The sequence below is a fragment of the Balaenoptera borealis genome, assembly GCF_965194805.1.
Source record: "Balaenoptera borealis genome assembly, chromosome: 2".
NCBI lineage: Eukaryota > Metazoa > Chordata > Mammalia > Artiodactyla > Balaenopteridae > Balaenoptera > Balaenoptera borealis.
In genome coordinates this window covers 165,536,165-165,552,989 of record NC_138867.1, presented here as the reverse complement: position 1 = coordinate 165,552,989, position 16,825 = coordinate 165,536,165, and the positions used below count along the sequence as shown (strand labels likewise).

Below are 16,825 nucleotides of genomic sequence, written 5' to 3'. Positions count from 1 at the left end.
GAGTCTGGGGTTAGATTCCTCTGGGAGGCCTGAGGCTTGGGAGAGAAGGCAAAGGATTTCCTAGTCTGGCCCCACCTGAGAGGACTCAGGGGGCAGCTGGTAAGGGAGGGGTGCTCAGCATAGGGTAGGGCAGGGATGGGGTAGAGGTTGGCAATGTTGGGGTAAGGAGCTGAGAATGGTCTAGGAGGCAGGGATGGAGGGGTGTGGTTGGGAACAGGGATCAGAATGGGAACAGGATAGGTTGGAAAGAGGAAGGTGCAGCTAGGGGTGGGGTCTGATGAATGGGTAGGGGGTCTGTGCTAAGCATGGGGTTGGGAGTGGGGCTGGAGCTGGGAGGGGACAGAAATGGTGGGGGATTTGGGGATGAAGACAGCAGTGGACAGTGATGGGGATGGACTAGGAATGGGCCTTTCAGAGGTGGGGATGGGCTGCAGATGGGCCAGGGGTGGCTGGCACGGGAATTGGGTTGGGGCTGGAGCTTGGGATGGACCAGGGATAGGGGTGAGGCTGGGTGGAGATAAATTAAGGACGGAGTGGGGCTGGGCCGGATTGGAATGGAGTGGATTTGGGATTGGGACCGGGAGCTGGAAAGGAGAGGGATGAAGCTGGGCCTGGATAGGGATTGGAGAGGTGGGGACGGGGCTACGTTTGTGGCTGGGGACACCACAGGTGAGAATTTGGGACACGGGAAGAATGGCCCCGCGCAGAAGAGTACACCCGCCCGGGCGCGGGGCGCAGATACTGACGGCGAGGGGCGTGGGGGCGCCCCGGGGCAGGCCGGGAAGGGGGGGCGGGCCTCCCCTGGGCCGGGTCGGGGCGGCGCTAGGACCGAGCGCGCGGAGGGAGCGAGCCGGGCGGAGCCAGCGCCCCCCGCCCCCCGCCGGCCGGCTCCCCTCCCCCGGCCGCTGGCTCGCTCGGCTCGCAACGCTGCAGAGGCTCCGAGGCGGCGGCGGCGCGGCGACTCCCTCTTTCCCTCCCTCCTTCTCCGTCCGTCCGTGCGTCTGTCCGTTCGGCCTCGGTCCGGCCCGCAGCATGGCCGGCGTCAGCTTCAGCGGCCACCGCCTGGAGCTGCTGGCGGCGTACGAGGAGGTGATTCGGGAGGAGAGCGCGGCCGACTGGTGAGCCCCCGCCCCCGCCCCCCAGCCCCTTTGTCCCCGCGCCGCCGCGCCTTTGTTTCCACCCGGCCCCGTCGCCCCGCAGCCGGGAGGGAGGGGGAGACCCCGAAATGGTGCAGCGGCCCGGGAGAGCCAGGGAGGGGCTGCCTTTGTGCGCGCCGGGGGAGGGGCCGGGCCAGGCGGGGCACCGGCGGGCCCCAAGCGCCCGGAGGCGGCCCCAGCCGCGCGGTGGGAGCGGTGGCCGGACGCGGGCTGGAGAGACGCAGGGTCCAGATGTGTGGCCCGGGGCCTCCCGGCCTTGTGGAAGCCCATCCCCCGCCCCCTCCCCTTTGCCTCGGGCCGGGCGGACAGGTGTGCACGGGCGGCCAAGGGCACCTTTGCCACCTCTGAGCGGGCGAGGACCGGGCAGGGACCGAGCTAGCAGAGCCAGCGCAGCCTACCCGGCCCAACCCGGCCCCGGCCACAGCACAAAGGAAAGCTAGGGCGGGGGAGGAGCAGAGCGGGCTGGGGGCCGGGGCGCCCCGCCCACCGGGGGGCCTCTCGGAGTTGGGGTGTGATGGAAAGACGTTCATTGCCGCAGGGCCACCGCCAAGTGACTCCTGTTCCCCTCAGGGGTCGAGGAGGAGGCAAGGATAAGTGCTCTCCTCGATGCCAAAGGGACTGCAGGGAGTAGGCAGCTGGGCTGGGACATGCCAAAGGAACTGAACTGCCTGCCTAGGGGGCCAGGTGGGGTCCCTGGGAGGAAGCCCCCAGGCGCACCACTCTGCAGGAGTTCCCAGAGAATGATGAGGGGGTGAATGGATCCACTGAGCTCCTAGCCCTTTGGCCCAGGGGCAAGGGGCTCTCAGCTCCTCTGTGGGGGAGGAGCTGGGCTGCCCTCTCCTCCCTCCCCAGCTGTTGTCTCCCCCTAGGCTGTGGGAGGGGTTGGACCACCTGCTCTGGGGCTGGAGTCCCCAGGGTGGCAGGAAAGCCAGGGGGTTTCACACTGCCCCATTCAGGAATCATCATCCCCCCAAGATACTCTTCTCCTGGGGCAGATGCCCATTCTGTTCCCTAGGGCTCTTCTCTCCTTGGCAGGCAGGAAACACAAAGTGAAGGCAGGTCTGAGGGACCTCACTTGGGCTGGCCTCACCCTCATGCTGGGAGGACACTGACCTGGGGGCTGGAGGAGGGGACAAGATGGCCAGGCATCCATGCCACAGTACTGCAGCACTGGCGGGTGGCCAGGCCTGGAGGGATGGACGTGGGAGACAAGCAAGCTCTCCTGTCCTGCGGGTCAGTCACAGGAGAGGCCAGCACAGGCTAAGCGGGCAAGCGGCCCATCCGTTGTCCCAGCCCTGCCCCAGGGGGACTGACATCATGGGAGGAGTTCAGGGCAAGTGGCTGGCTTGGCCTGGTGGAGGAGCTGGCCTTGGGATATGGGCCATGCCTGGAGAGAGGCACAGCCCACCTCGGGACCCTTGCCCTCCAGTCTGGGGGTGCTGCCTGCCACCACCCCATTTACCCCTACCTTCCCAAAGGCAAAGCTCCCACAGCCACTGCTGGCCCACATCCTGCTCAGCAGAGGCCTGGGCTCCCACCACCCAGCAGCATCCGTGTGGCCAAAGTGAGTTATTCATCACTGGCGTGCCTCACCCCTCCCCCACCCCAATCTGTGTTGTGTGTGGGACACACACAGATGTACACGTGCACCGTCATACGTACATACATTTGCTCACTCCCAAGGGCCCAGATAAACATTTGGTAGAAAGGATGTGAGGATCACCCTGCAGAAGGGGACATGAGGGTCCCCAGCACCTAGCACAGAACCAGGGGTACAGTGGGGTCTCAAGATTCAGGGGCAGACCCTGCACTCAGAGGCTGGAGGAGGGCGTCTTGGGTAAAACTGCTGTCTGGGCAAACGGGGCTTGGCACTGCCCTCCCTTACCTTACCTCTGAGTGGGGAGTAGGGGTGGGGGAGTTCACTCCTAGGTGGCTCACTCTGAAATGGACTGCTGCCCTGATGCTGGCAGCAGGGGACCCAGGAAGTCAGATTGTGTAGTGAAAAGAACTAGTGTTGTCCTGGATGTGACCCGACTCGCTATGTAACCACACTAGTCTCTGCTCCTCTCTGGTCCTCTTGAAAAGAGGAAAAGGGGATTGGGCTCAACCATACCTGGGATACCCAAGGCCCTTCCAGTTCTAATATCCTGAGAGTGTGATTGTCCTGAAGAATCCACCTGCCCTGAGCCCCCCATCCTCAGCTGACCCCAGGATCTCCCTGGAGCTGCTACATTCCAGCTCCCACCTCACCCCAGTCCACTTTCTCTGGCTGAGATGGTTTCTCAGAGTTTTGTCTCAATATTGCAAACACCTTCTGGAGCTGCTCTGTGCTCTGTGTTGAAGGACTGAGTTAGATGTCCCACCTTCACGAAGCTTATAGTTCAGGACAGTGTCTGTCTCCAGGGGTTGGAGGTGGTGAGACATGTAGATTCCTGCCCCCCTCCATCCTGATTCCTTGCAGTTTCACCAGCTCCCACCCACCCAAGGCTCAGGCCACCTCGAATGTGTTTGAGAAGCACTGGTGGTCTAGTGAGATCTGGGGCAGGCTCAGGTGCCTCTTCCCGTCCCTGCTGGAGTGTGGTAAGCGCTTTGGGGAGGTGCAGCGCAGGGCAGGGCTTCATGGGAGCTGGCATTGGGTCCCTGAGAGATTTCAGTCAGGGATGGGCATGGGGTGGAGAAACAGGTCTGGCCTCCCTGTGAAGGGAACCACATATGCAGAGGCTCCAGGGTGGGAAATATCCAGAACTGTGCTGGGAATCAGGGAGCCATCCAATGTGACCGGAGTGTATGGTATGGATACGGAGGTCTGGCTGGAAAGGCAGGTGGGCGGAGCTCAGGGTTGAAGGCCTGCTGAAACCTTTGAACTCAGCTATGGTTTCCACCAGGTAAGGGCCAGGGCTGCAGCAGGAAAGGTGGCTGGAGGTGGGTAGGCAAGGAGTAAAGAATGGCAGGGGCAGGGTCCTGGGAGGAGCCAGGGTCCCTCAGAGAGCCTAGGAGAGGCTGACAAGTCACCCCAGGGAGGTGTGATGGCCAGAGCAGTGTCTGGGAGCCAGGGTCTTGGAGTTCTGCCTCAGTTTCTCATCTGTGGAATGGAGAAGGGAAGACCCTGCTTCTCTAAGGGCCTTTTGTTCCCAGTGGTGGGTTAGGGCAGCCAGACAGGTGGTGGGACAGCTGTGTTGAGAAGCAGCTGCCAGGACTGTAGCCTGGGCAACAGTTGGACCAGGAGCTCCTGGCCCCACAGCCCACCTGTGTCCCTTTCAGGAGGGAGGGATCCCGAGAAGCAGGGGGCTGGGGGCCCATTTGGCTCTGGCAGTGACTTGTGCTGACCTCATGGGGCTGGGCCTGGACCAGGCCCTCCCTGCTCCCTCCTTGCTCCGCCCTCCTCCCTCCTCCCTCTCCCCCTTCCTTCCTCTTCCCTCTCTCCCTTCCTCCCTCTTCTCTCCTCCCTCTTTCCTTCCCTCCCATTTCCCTTCCTCTCTCCCCGCTCCTTCATTTTCTCTTCATCCCTTCACTTCCCTCCCTTCTCTTGTCTTCTCTTTCTGCCTCCTGCTCGCTTTCTCTTCTGCATCTCCCTGGTGCTCCTGCCTCCTCTCCTCCTAGCCCCCTACCTTGGCAGTAAGGAAAGGGGAGCTTGGGGGAGGGGCTGAGCCTCCTGCACCTCTGGAACATGACCTTTATTCCTGGCCCCAAGCCTGTCCTCCCGGTGGGTCCTGGGGAGGAGACATCTCTCTCTTCCCTTCTGTGAAAGGGATGCTGTGCCACTGCTACCTGTGAAGAAAAAGCTAGGGAGGAGGAGGAAGGAGGAAGGCTGCTAGGTCAGCTTTCTGCCAAAGCTGAGAGGGAAGGAAAGGCCAGCAGTCCCAAGAGGCCAGAGCCTCAGCTAGGGCGGAGGAGGCCTAGGGCTGGAAGGCCAGGAGAGCACATTCACCCAGGGGCCAGAGTCCAGGCAGGAGTGACCACGGTGACCTCATCCCCATTTCAGAGAGACTGAGATTGAGACTGAGGGCGTGTCCCCTTGGGGTCCTTTGTGTTCAGGAGGATGCAGCTGGGGTGGGCCAGTCGCGTGCCAATTGCTGGGTTGCCATAGTTACCAGGGGATGCCCAGAGCTGAACAGCATCAGGTTCTCTCTCCCCATCCCCCTCGATGTGGGGGGAGGGGCAGTGGGTACTGAGGCACGCGCCAGGTAGGTTCCTGGCAACGGCCAATGGGGATGAGGAGCGGTAGCCAGGGAACGGTAACCAAGGAACCGTCGCCTTGGAATCTCCATCTCACACCGCTGGCTGGGTTGCAGGCTGCTAGGGCCAGGGCTCCGAGGACGCAACACACTGGCTCACTGGAAGCAAGCGACTGGGCAGCGATTTCTGCCCCACTGCCTGCTCCCCACCTGACTCAGGCCTCCCTCCATCAGATCCCGGACTGTCCCCCACTGGATTCCAGCCTGAAATGGTGCTTAGCCCTGTTGTCATGGCGACAAGGCTTAAGTGCTGGGCTGGAACCCCCCTCCTGTCCTGCCCCCTCTGTGTCCCTCCTACCCCGGAGAGCCGTCTCCACCCAAAATTGGCTGCCTGGGCCCTGACAGTTCTCCCAGCCACCCCTCCCTCTCCCCAGGGCTCTGTACACATATGAGGATGGCTCAGATGACCTCAAGCTTGCAGCGTCAGGAGGTAAGAATTCCAGCCATTCCTTTGCCTTCCTCTCCGCTCCCTCCTCCGGTTGTTTTCTTCCCCATCCGCCTGGCTCCAGGCCACCTCGCTGCCTGCATCCAGCAGACCCACACTTGTCTGGCCAAGTGTCCTTCCTGTGGTTATCCCTAAGATCCCCAGGGTGGGGAGGGAGGGAGGCTTGTTTCCTGTTTGATTATGAGAAGACTGAGCCTCAGAGAGGGAGAGTGACTTGCCCAAAGTCACACAGCTAGGCGGGAACGGGCCTGGCAGGGATGGCCCAGATCACCCCACTTTCTTGAGAGCCCTAAAAGGTTTTATTTTACCTCAGTGGGTGCCAGCCCCGCGTGAAACTTGGTGTGTGAAGAACACTTCCTCAGTTCTTCCCCAAGGTCCTGGGGGATTCAGAGGCAAAGCTCACACCTGCCTGCTGCCTCTTTCACACCAACACAGAACTCTGGGACTTCCAGATCTCTGGCGGTGCCTGCAGAGCCCACAAGAGGAGTCTTTGCTTTGGGTTCCAGGCCCTTTGTTGGGGAGGGATTCAGGAGATGGGGCCTGACACCCTCCTGATTCCCCCAGATGGGGGCTTGCAGGAGCTCTCTGGCCACTTTGAGAACCAGAAGGTGATGTATGGCTTCTGCAGCGTCAAGGACTCCCAGGCTGCTCTGCCGAAATACGTGCTCATCAACTGGGTATGCAGCTATGGGCTGGGGAAGGGAGCCGAAGGCCCAAGAACGGTTATCCTCCATCCCACTCCACTCACTGACACTGCTGGAGAGAACCCCACTAGTCCCGGGAAGAGAGCCCTGGGCCTCAGCCTGCCGCCAACTCTTGTCCTTTCCCGACGCCCCCTTTTGCTGGGGACTTTGCAGGTTGGCGAAGATGTGCCTGATGCCCGCAAATGTGCTTGTGCCAGCCACGTGGCTAAGGTGGCCGAGTTCTTCCAGGTGCGAGTGGGGTCAGGGCTCAAGGGGGCGGTGATGGGAGGGAGCCCTGCTGCCTGAACACGCCTTCCTCCCGCTGCAGGGCGTCGATGTGATCGTGAACGCCAGCAGTGTGGAAGACATAGATGCGGGCGCCATCGGGCAGCGGCTCTCCAACGGGCTGGCACGGCTTTCCAGCCCCGTGCTGCACCGACTGCGGCTACGTGAGGATGAGAACGCCGAGCCGGTGGTCAGTGTGCGCCCCAGGCAGGCAGGCCCTGCCCAGGGCTCCGCCGTCCGGTTCCTCTCAGTCCTCACCCTTTGCGTGTGGGGGCTCCTGAGCACTCGGCCCGTGGGCTTCGCTCACGCCAGGCCGCTTGACTCTGCAGGGCACCACCTATCAGAAGACTGATGCAGCTGTGGAGATGAAGCGGATTAACCGCGAGCAGTTCTGGGAGCAGGCCAAGGTGTGGACCCTGACCCCGGCCTGCAGGCTGAGCTGCTCCTCCCTGTCCTGACCCCATGGGGCAGCTCTGCCTTCTCTCCCTAAGCGCCTCCCTTCAGCAGCCTGGCCTGTCCTACGTGCTTCCCCTACTGAGGGAGCAAGCCCCTGAATTCTCAGAACCCTGGGTTGGGGGTGGGCTGGAGGGCTGGGGCGGGCCCCGGGCTCAGGGCCTGCACTGCCTTGGCACGGGGTGCTGCAGAAGGAGGAGGAGCTGCGGAAGGAGGAGGAGCGGAAGAAGGCTCTGGATGAGAGGCTCAGGTTTGAGCAGGAGCGGATGGAGCAGGAGCGGCAGGAGCAGGAGGAGCGGGAGCGGCGCTACCGGGAGCGGGAGCAGCAGATCGAGGAGCACAGGTGCGCCCCGCCCCACCCCCCGGGCCCTGGGCCGCCGGCCCCGCGTGGCCCGTCCTGAAGGGCTCCCTGCGCCTTTCATTCCAGGAGGAAACAACAGACTTTGGAAGCAGAGGAGGCCAAGAGGCGGTTGAAGGAGCAGTCCATCTTTGTAAGTTCTTAGTCGGGGTTCCTGTCTCCTGGTGAGGGAAGTGAGGATGGTCCCCGTGTCCCTGGGCCTCTCGCGGGGGGAGTAAGTGTCTCGGGGACAGTGCTGGGCATTCTGGGTACTGCTGCATGGGCACGGGGTATCATGCAGTGTCAGGCCTGGTACCTGATCGTGTGGGGTTCTGTTCCCTGGCTGTGGAAAGAGACCTCCTTGGAGAAGCTAATACTCTAGACTGAAAGAGAAAATCTACCTTGACCCAGACCCTCACTGGCCAGGCTCCTCCTGCCCCCTCCCAGCAGGGCCTGAGGGGCTCGAGGTGGATTAGACATGCTTCCTGCCCTTATGGGGCTCGAGGCCTGGTCCCCACAGCAAGAGTGCTGCAGAGCCATTGAATGAATCTGGGCTGGTGTTCTGAGCATCTATATACAAGTGTGTGTAGTGTCTCTTTGAGAACAGGCGCTTGTTCCAGGGGTGCTGGCTGAACCTCCAAACATTGGGATGGCCCATAGGGTCATCATGATTGACCCTTTCAAAATCACAGTGGAGTCAAATCTTCATGCTTTGAATTGAATTTTATACTTGAGCAATAGCTAAGGTCATTCGAAGCTGAGCATGGTAGAGTTTAGGACAGGAGGTGGGCAGTAGTCGTCTGGACTGGGACTGTGACGGGTAGCCGTTGGGCCCTGGGGACTCAAACAGGCTCCAAGGTCGCGCCCACAGGGGGCTGGCCGGACAGCCCTGCCCGGCACTGGCGTTAACGGCTGTCATAGGTCATTCCACTCACATTAGCCCCTGGGGGTGGAGAGGACATCCGGTTAGTAAGCTGCAGCCTCATTCATTCAGCAAACCCTTGCCACCTGCCACGTGCTGGTGTGAGAAACATGGTGGAGAACAAGATGAACAAGGCTCTTTTACAATTAATTGATGAATTAGTTTATTTTTAATTGCGGCAAAGTGTACATAACATAAAACGTACCATATTGACCATTTTTCAGTGTACGGTTCCGTGGTGTTAAGTGTATTTATATTGTACAACCATCACCACTGTTTATCTCTGGAATTTTCTTCATCTTCCCATACTGAATCTCTGTACCCATTAAACACTAACTCCCCATTGCCCCCTCCCCCAGCCTCTGGCAACTGCTTTCTGCTCTCTGTGTTTAAGAATGTGACTACTCAAAGTACCTTGTATGGGTGGAATCATGCAGTTATTTTACCTTTTGTGACTGGCTTATTTCATTTAGCATAACATCTTCAAGGTTTATCCATGCGTCAGAATGTCTTTTCTTTTGAAAGCTGTTAATATTCCATTGTATCTGTATACCAGATTTTGTTCATCCGTTCAGAGCAAGTTCTTTTTGAAAAAGCTTATTTTTATGGAAAATTTCACATACATACACAAAAGTAGAAAGAATAGTATAGTGAACCCACTGAACTGATTGCTCATCTTCACCAATTACCAGTGTTTCAGGCAAAGGCTTACAGTGTCACACCATTATTTTATAGTCTCATCTGACCCTTCAAGTGTGGCTCATGTGACAGTGACAGTAGGTGTTTTAGCAGGTCACTGTGGTTACCCTGCAACTTCAGGTCCTCTGAGGGAGTTCCCACATGAGAAACTTTGGAATTTAGAACCATGAAGTGCTTTATATTGGCTTAAGGCGCTATTCTGCTTTCTCTCTTCTGATAAGAGTTGCATTCCTTACGTGAGTTCCCTTTTTGCCTGGGATGCCAGGGAGCTTCCATTTATCTGAAGATGCTCAGGGATAGCAATGCTATTGACCTTTATGGTTAGTATATTGATGTCTTTCTCCAACCCCAAGCTCTAATTTGTTTCAGTGGTTTTCATAGTGTTATGTAGTTAAGGTTTTTGTGGTAAGCTGCCTCTGGTCCTTTTTTTGAACAAGGCAGAGGAACCTAGCAAGGTTATACTAGGCAGGGGCAGCGTAACAGCAAAGGCTGGTGGGATGTACATTTTTTGGGGAAGGCAAGGAGACTTCCCCAATGACTGGAGCCCGCTGGGAAATTTGGGAGGAGAGAGCAAGGTCAGAGGAGGAGTTTAGACTTCATTCTGGAAGACACAAAGTGGCAGTTGGGATGACAGCCCTCTTGAGGCTTTTGGTGTGATGAGTTCAACTGAGGAAACAGGTACGAACTGAACCTTGGGCTGGCCACTCACACACGTACGTGAGTTCTTATCCTGTATCACCCACAAAGGGTGGGGAGATGATCCAGAAACAGGAAATTATGACACAGTGTAATCTGTGGTGTATGCCTGGAACACCTCATGGGGACCCAGGGAAGGAAATGACCTGAATGGGCCAGGGACCCCTTCCCGAGGAGGCAGTGCCCAAGCTGAGGCCGGAAGCAGGAAGAGCTGGACCTGGGGTGGGGGTCGGGCACTTGGGGAGAGAGATTCATCTCCCATGCCAAGGCACGGAGGTGGGAAGTTGTATGCATGTTCCAGGAACTGCAACTACATCATGCTGAGGAATTTATGCCTACATCTCACAGGGTGTGGGTGAGTCAGGGTGGGAGGGGAGCATTGTGAGAAGTGATGGACTAGATCAGGCAGGGAGAAGGGGACGTGGGCCAAGCAAAGGGGCCCCACCTACCTTTACTCCTGGGGTTGCAATCTCAAAACAGCGAGTGAAGTGGACATGTGAAGGGCAGTAGGGAGTGGTGGGGGCTGTGGTGAACTGGACAACACACACCCTATGGGCCGCTACAGTGCAGCTCTAGTCAATGGCTGCTTTGGGACACGCTGGCCTGTGTTGGCAGGGCTTCTGGCATTTCAAGAGAAACTGGAGACCCTGATCTCAGTAAGAAAACCTGATTTTTAAGTGATGGCGACTAACATTTTGAAAAGATGCTTTCAGGTCTGTAGAGAAGAAATGGGGGGAAAGAGAACAAGGAGGCAGGGGACTAATGAAGAAGCCTCAGTCGTGTTACCAAGATCCAGGCAGCAGTGATGGAGGTGTGGTTGGCTAGGTGCAGTAGGTGTGGTAGGAGGTTGGAGAAAAGTAAGCTGCAAAGCAGGGAGTGCTCCTGGATGGCCCTGGGTGCCCAGGGGCCTGTCTGGACTGGAGATGCGGTGGCTGAGGACCTTGCAGATAGAAGGTGCTGTGTGACTGGGTCGTGAAAGTGGTTCCAGATAGTGGAGGAAACATGGGGGCTGTAAGAAAGCCAAGAGCTCCTGTGGGAGTGGGGTGCTCAGAACACCTTCCCTTTTGGTTTCCAGGGTGACCAGCGGGATGAGGAGGAAGAGACCCAGATGAAGAAGTCAGAATCGGAGGTAGAGGTGAGAGCCGGGGGGACCAGACATCTGAGTTTGGTAGGGCTGCCTCAGTTGGGCCCCGTCTGGCCTGACCCTTTCCATGTGCCCCCAGGAGGCAGCAGCCATTATTGCCCAGCGACCTGATAACCCACGGGAGTTCTTTAAGCAGCAGGAAAGAGTCGCATCGGCCTCCGCAGGCAGCTGTGATGTGCCCTCACCCTTCAACCACCGACCAGGTAGTCCCAGCTCCCACCCCCCCCAATCCCCACTCCTCAGGTTTTGGCCTTGAGCCTCTTTGGGACCTTTCTTGGAAGGGAAACCTTGCCCAAGGACCCCTTGGAGAAGGCAAGGCCAATCATCAGGTGTGCTTCCACCCACCACCTCCAGGTGGCAGGGCTGAGAAGGGCTCCGGCAGGGTCAGTGTTGGGCCTGGGCTGAGCAATTGGCTGTGCTAGAGCCATCTGGGCATTTCTCACAAGGGCTAAGGCATGCCCCTGGCTGCAAGGAGTAGCCCTGCTGGGGTTGAACTAGGTCTTATCTGAAGGGCTGTGGGTGCATGAGGAGTGGGCTCTTTCCCTGGTCCTGAGTTTGAGCAGCCTGGAGCCTGTACCCAGGGTTCCCTGTTTGGATTCTCCCTGTGCAGCTTCCACCTCTCCTTGAAGCCCCCTTCCGCTCCTTGTCTGCTGGTCTGTTTGCCCCTTCTGTGTGCTTGGCTCTGTGCTAGGGTTCCAGGGGTGGGGCAGGCTGTTCCGAGGCGTGGGCTGCCCTGAGGCTGGTTGCATTGTGGCGTATCAGGCTCTTTGCTGTGTGTGGCTGGTGTGGTGGAGTCATTTGTTGGCTTGAGGCTCTGGCCCAGCTTGGCTGAATGTGCGCCCTGGCTGAAGGCAGCTTAGACATCCAGGGCCAGGCTGGGGGTGGATGAGGCCTCGGGGTGGGGGTGGGGGAGACTGACCCTCTCTTGTCCTCTGTCTCTCTTTCTCTGTCTGTCTCTCTTGGCAGGTCGTCCGTACTGCCCTTTCATAAAGGCATCGGACAGTGGGCCTTCCTCCTCCTCCTCTTCCTCCTCCTCCCCTCCACGGACTCCCTTTCCCTATATCACCTGTCACCGCACCCCAAACCTCTCTTCCTCCCTCCCATGTAGGTAGCAGCCCCAGGCCTCCGTGGGGGGGTAAGGAGGGCCCCCCGCTTCCCAGCAGCCCCCCTGCCCTCACTCCCCCAGCCTGACTGCTGATCTCTGGTGTTTGTCCCCAGAGCAGGTACCGCCCGCCTCTTTCCCTTGGCCCTGAAGGGACACTGGCCCTTAGGGGCCTGGCTTACAGGGTCTGGAGCTGTGGTCTGGCCCCTGGGGGGCCTGGGGAGCTCCCAGCCCGGACCCAGACTCCAGAGAGGAGGGGCTGGTCAGGCCCCAAGGTGGACAATCCTGGTTCCACCTGGCTCCCTGGCCCTTACTGACCAGCCTAGGGGTTTTTGTTCCACAGGCAGCCACCTGGACAGCCACCGGAGGATGGTGCCTACCCCGATCCCTGCCCGGAGCCCATCTGACTCCAGCATGGCCTCTACCCCTGTCACTGAGCAGATCGAGCGGGCCCTGGATGAGGTTATGTCCTCGCAGCCTCCACCACTGCCACCACCACCCCCAGCAGCCCAAGGTGTGTGAATGGCCCTAGCCCCTGGGCTGGGAACTCCAAATGGCCATGGTAACAACCCCCCAGGGATCTGGGCCAGACTGTACTGCCCTGGAAATGGCTGGGGCAGGGAGGAGCCCTGGTCAGACCTGCCCTCTCTGCACCTCAGTGTCTCCCTGGAGTGGGGATTGTGCCTTCCTCCCAGGGCTGCTGAGCGGTTGAAAGACACTAGGTAAAGGGGCAGTGGGGCCCAGTGGGTGCTAGAAGGCACTCTGCATGGAAGTCTTAGGGGAGGCCTTCTCTCCTGGACTCCTCAGTGGGTGGGCAGGGTACTGTAGGGTGCCTGCCCAGGGCCCGCATCCTTTCCTGGGAGCTGATCACATGTCTCCTCCATCTGTGCTTTGACAGAGACCCAGGAGCCCAGCCCCGGCCTGGATAGTGAAGAGACCCGCAAGGAAGCCAGAGCAGCAGACCCTCAGGCCTGGGCCAGCCCCCTGGAGGAGTCCCCTCAGGCACCAGAGCCTCCCCAGGGCCAAGGCAGCCCCACGGAGGACTTGATGTTCATGGCGTCTACAGAGCAGGCAGTCCTGGCTGCCTCTCTAGAGCCTGCCATGGCTGGAGCCTCTGCAGCTGACACCCCAGCAGCTGATGCCATTGAAACCGACACTGCTGCTGCTGACACCAGTGTTGCCAACACCGTCACCCCTGCCACTGCCAGCCTCATTGACCTATGGCCTGGCAATGGGGAAGGGGCCTCCGTACCCCAGGCTGAGCCTAGGGCCCCCACACCACCCTCAGGTGCCGAAGTCACTCTGGCAGAAGTGCCCCTGCTGGACGAGGTGGCTCAGGAGCCACTGCCGCCGGCAGGTGAAGGCAGTGCCAACCTTCTCAATTTTGATGAGCTGCCTGAGCCACCAGCCACCTTCTGTGACCCAGGGGAGGAAGTAGAAGGGGAGCCCCTGGCTGCTCCCCAGGCTCCAACTCTGCCCTCAGCTCTAGAGGAGCTGGATCAGGAGCCGGATCAGGAGCCGGACCTGGAGCCAGAGCCCCACCTGCTGACCAATGGCGAGACCACCCAGAAGGAGGGGACCCAGGTGGGGCTGGGGCTGCCTGATGGGAGGGGAAGTGGTCAGGGCTGGAGCAGGGGGCTGACCCTGCCTTCCTGAGGCTTGCAGCAGTACCCTGCCCCCCTTCTCTGTGACCCACATCGTTGAGGGGGGGAAGCTGTATTTCATTCCCCCTCCCTGGGCCAGCTCTGCTTTTATTCCCAAGGCAGGCATCTGTGTTTGCCTGGCAACCACTGATACAATCGCTGGTTGCTGGGGAAACGTGCTCAGGCCTGGTAGGTCAGCCCTAGTCCTGCTGGGTGGGACCCAGTGACATGGAGCTTTTCTCGTACAGGCCAGTGAGGGGTATTTCAGCCAATCACAGGAGGAGGAGTTTGCCCAATCGGAAGAGCTGTGTGCAAAGGCTCCGCCTCCTATGTTCTACAACAAGCCTCCAGGTAGTACTGGGATGGGTGATGGAGAAGAATTTGGGTGGCGGTGCTGTGTTCAAGTGTGGACAGGCAGCCCTCCCCCCGCCTGCCGCACAGCTGGCACAGCTCCCCAGGGTTGGGAGGGACACAGGCATGGATCTGCTGGGCCATCTCCTTAACTCCCCTCCCTTCTGCACACCATAGAAATCGACATCACCTGCTGGGATGCAGACCCGGTTCCGGAAGAGGAGGAGGGCTTCGAGGGTGGCGACTAGCGGTGATGCTTGCCCTCAGGCTGCCCTCGCCAAGGCCGCCCACCTGCGCCGGCCTCTGGCCAGACGGCCCGCAGTGCCTGCACTTGCAGCAGCTCCGCCTGGCACCCACTCTGGATTCCGGCCCTGGCCGGGGACTTGGCCGCTTCCCTACCCACAGGGCCCTACTTTTACAGCTTTTCTCTCTTTTTTAAAGTTGATAGGAGACTTGTACAGTTGACTGGTTTTCCTCCCGTTGGTAGTTGAGATGCTGTTGCAAATTCCACCCCCTTCCCACCTGGTCCAGATTGTAGCTCTTAGTCCTCCCTGCTCACTCAGCTGGCCGGGGTGGAGGCCTCACCCTGCTTGGGGCCTGGCGTGGGGGGAAGTTCTGGTGGGAAAATGTTCCCCCCACCTCTTTTCCTAGTTTTCTGTTTCTTGGAAAAATATCACTTTGTATTCTCTGTCCAGGGCTTCAGATATTTTGCACGAATTTTAAAACATGGCAATAAATGGCTCGTGGGCTCTGGCTCCCTGGGACCCGCCCCCTCCCCCCTTCTCTTGACCCCCTCCCCACCTGGCCCGAAGGAAGTAGCAGGCCCAGCTGGGGCCTCTCAGCTTCCTGGCCCTTTCCTGCCCCCTCCTGCTGGGCAGGTCCCAGGCTGGAGGCCCTAGGCGTGATTCAGGTCAGGGCTATGGGTGGCCCCTTTCCACCTCCTCCCTCTTTGCTTGGGTTCCTTTTTCACGTTCAGTAACTGTTTTTTGGAAAGCACAAACTTCTGTAACAGGTCGTGCTCATGTCTGTTAATAAAGAAATCCAGATCCCTTTGGGCCTGCTGCTCCGGGCCTCCAGGGGCTGATCTGGGGTGGACCGCCTGCCACGACCCCATTCCCAACTCTTCCCACTTCCAAGGCTGCCGGGGGCACCCTCACCAAGACCTCAAGGGCAAGGAAGGTGGGGTATGAGGTTCCCTGGGGAACCGGCCAGTGGTTTGAAGCAGGCAGACCTCAGGTTTAGTTCTACACCCTCAGGCCGGTTTGTAGCTGAAAGGCGCAACAAGGTTCGTTCCCGATAAGGCCGGGCACACCTGGCCGCCAGAACCTTGGGTGCAAGCAGTGGGTGCCCCCTCCGCTTGTACCAAACCAGATCACACACCTTTATTATCCTCAAAATGTAACAAACGGGGTAAGAAATCCCTCCCTCCCGCCCCACCCCCCTCCCACCCACCTCCGCAGTCCAAGGGAAGCGTTTAAAAAGCCCCGCAATCAGGCCAGGAGTCCGCGGGTGGGGCCCGGGACGCCGGGCGCCCTCTATACGGCTGTAGTCCTCCCGAACAAGGGGATGGAGACCGGCAGGCGCCAAGCTCCGTGCTCCAGTGGCTCTCGGCTGCTGAGCTCCGAGTCGGTCCAGCTGGGGAAGACCCGACGGCTGCGGTCCGCCTGCAGGCAGAGCGCAGGGCAGGGCGGCGCGGGCCGCGGGGCACTGGGCAGGTGCAGCGCTGACGTGTAGCCCCGGTCCAGGAAGAGCGGCTTGTAGCTGGGCGGCGGCTGCTCCTGTTTCTCCGCGCTGTCGCGGCGGCTCAGAAAGGGCGTGACAATCTTGCGATAGAGGCCGCGCGTGTCCGTGAGCACCTCGCTGTAGGGCGGCGGCGGCTCGGCCATCAGCACCGCCTCTTCGTAGCACGGTGGCTTGGACGTGTCCGATTCCGCTGCGGAGTGGGAAGCGGTCCGAGGCCGTGAGGCTCTCCATCCTCAGCCACCCGCAGAGGCCTTGGCCAGCCGCCAACCCCAGACCCAACCCGCTCCCTCCTCCTAGGTTCTCAAGGAGGCTCCCCTGTGGAAGCCCCGCGGGTCAGCAGCGAGCCCGCCCCCTGCCGAGGCCTCGCCCACCCTAGTGGCCCAGGCTGCCCTCTGGCGGAGGTCGGTACTTACCTTGGCGCGGGTAGCTCCACGGCCGCGGCGGTACTGATAGGTGCGGCGGCGGTGGGTGCGGAAGCGCGTGGTGGTGTGCGTGCGGGTGCGCGTGCGGCTGCGCGGGCCCGTGGTGCAGCAGCGGGTGCACGTGCACGTGCTGGTGGGCGTGCGCCGGCGCCTCGAGACGGCCGCGGTGAGGTGGTGGCGGGGGCGCCAGGCCGGGGGGGCTCCCGGCCAGGCTGCCCTCGAGCTCAAGGGGCTCCAGCTCAAGGGCGCGCAGATTCTGCTCACGCAGCCGCTCCTCCTGGCGCCGTTTGAGGCGGCGGCGCAGGAAGCTGCAGAAGCAGCAGAGTAGGACGATGAGACCCCAGATGAGCCAGAAACCGGCAAAGCACGTGAGGAACGTGTAGGTGCCCTGGGACATAACCATGGCGGCGGCGCGGGCGGCGGGTCCTCGGCTGTTTCACTGGACAATGGGCTCCTCGACGTGGCCCCGGGCCCGCGCCAAGCTCCCAGATGCCGCCAGCGTCACTCG

The 16,825-nt window shown here is 60.2% G+C and overlaps 2 protein-coding genes across 3 annotated transcripts; one reads left to right on the top strand and one right to left on the bottom strand.

Annotated features, from left to right (window-relative positions):
* Positions 1 to 540: 540 nt before the first annotated feature.
* DBN1 (drebrin 1) lies at positions 541 to 15,202 on the top strand. 2 transcript variants are annotated; one of them, XM_082381002.1, is made up of 15 exons: positions 541 to 1,118; positions 5,767 to 5,822; positions 6,402 to 6,514; positions 6,695 to 6,769; positions 6,849 to 6,995; positions 7,135 to 7,212; positions 7,450 to 7,601; positions 7,686 to 7,749; positions 10,988 to 11,047; positions 11,136 to 11,259; positions 12,023 to 12,160; positions 12,502 to 12,672; positions 13,057 to 13,742; positions 14,050 to 14,152; positions 14,330 to 14,549. In XM_082381002.1, the coding sequence occupies exons 1-15, from the start codon at positions 694 to 696 to the stop codon at positions 14,398 to 14,400; spliced, it is 2,463 nt and encodes an 820-aa protein (XP_082237128.1). In that variant the 5' UTR covers positions 541 to 693; the 3' UTR covers positions 14,401 to 14,549. The 2 variants fall into 2 exon arrangements, with proteins under 2 accessions (XP_082237128.1, XP_082237127.1); XM_082381001.1 differs by lacking the exon at positions 12,023 to 12,160 and having other exon boundaries at positions 563 to 1,118; positions 14,330 to 15,202.
* Positions 15,203 to 15,584: 382 nt separating this feature from the next.
* PRR7 (proline rich 7, synaptic) lies at positions 15,585 to 16,730 on the bottom strand. The gene is made up of 2 exons (XM_082381035.1): positions 16,309 to 16,730; positions 15,585 to 16,085 (listed from the first exon to the last, which is right to left on the bottom strand). Exons 1-2 carry the CDS (start codon positions 16,718 to 16,720, stop codon positions 15,688 to 15,690), a joined length of 810 nt encoding a protein of 269 aa, XP_082237161.1. The 5' UTR covers positions 16,721 to 16,730; the 3' UTR covers positions 15,585 to 15,687.
* Positions 16,731 to 16,825: the final 95 nt, after the last annotated feature.

Bases quoted from the DNA above. Each gene is read 5' to 3' on its own strand.
- DBN1 (XM_082381002.1), top strand. From the start codon at position 694: ATGGCCCCGCGCAGAAGAGTACACCCGCCCGGGCGCGGGGCGCAGATA. The intron at 12,161-12,501 runs GTAGGTAGCAGC...TTTGTTCCACAG, and splicing joins CCTCTCTTCCTCCCTCCCAT to GCAGCCACCTGGACAGCCAC. The intron at 12,673-13,056 runs GTGTGTGAATGG...GTGCTTTGACAG, and splicing joins ACCACCCCCAGCAGCCCAAG to AGACCCAGGAGCCCAGCCCC.
- PRR7 (XM_082381035.1), bottom strand. From the start codon at position 16,720: ATGGTTATGTCCCAGGGCACCTACACGTTCCTCACGTGCTTTGCCGGT. The intron at 16,086-16,308 runs GTAAGTACCGAC...CCCACTCCGCAG, and splicing joins GTGGAGCTACCCGCGCCAAG to CGGAATCGGACACGTCCAAG.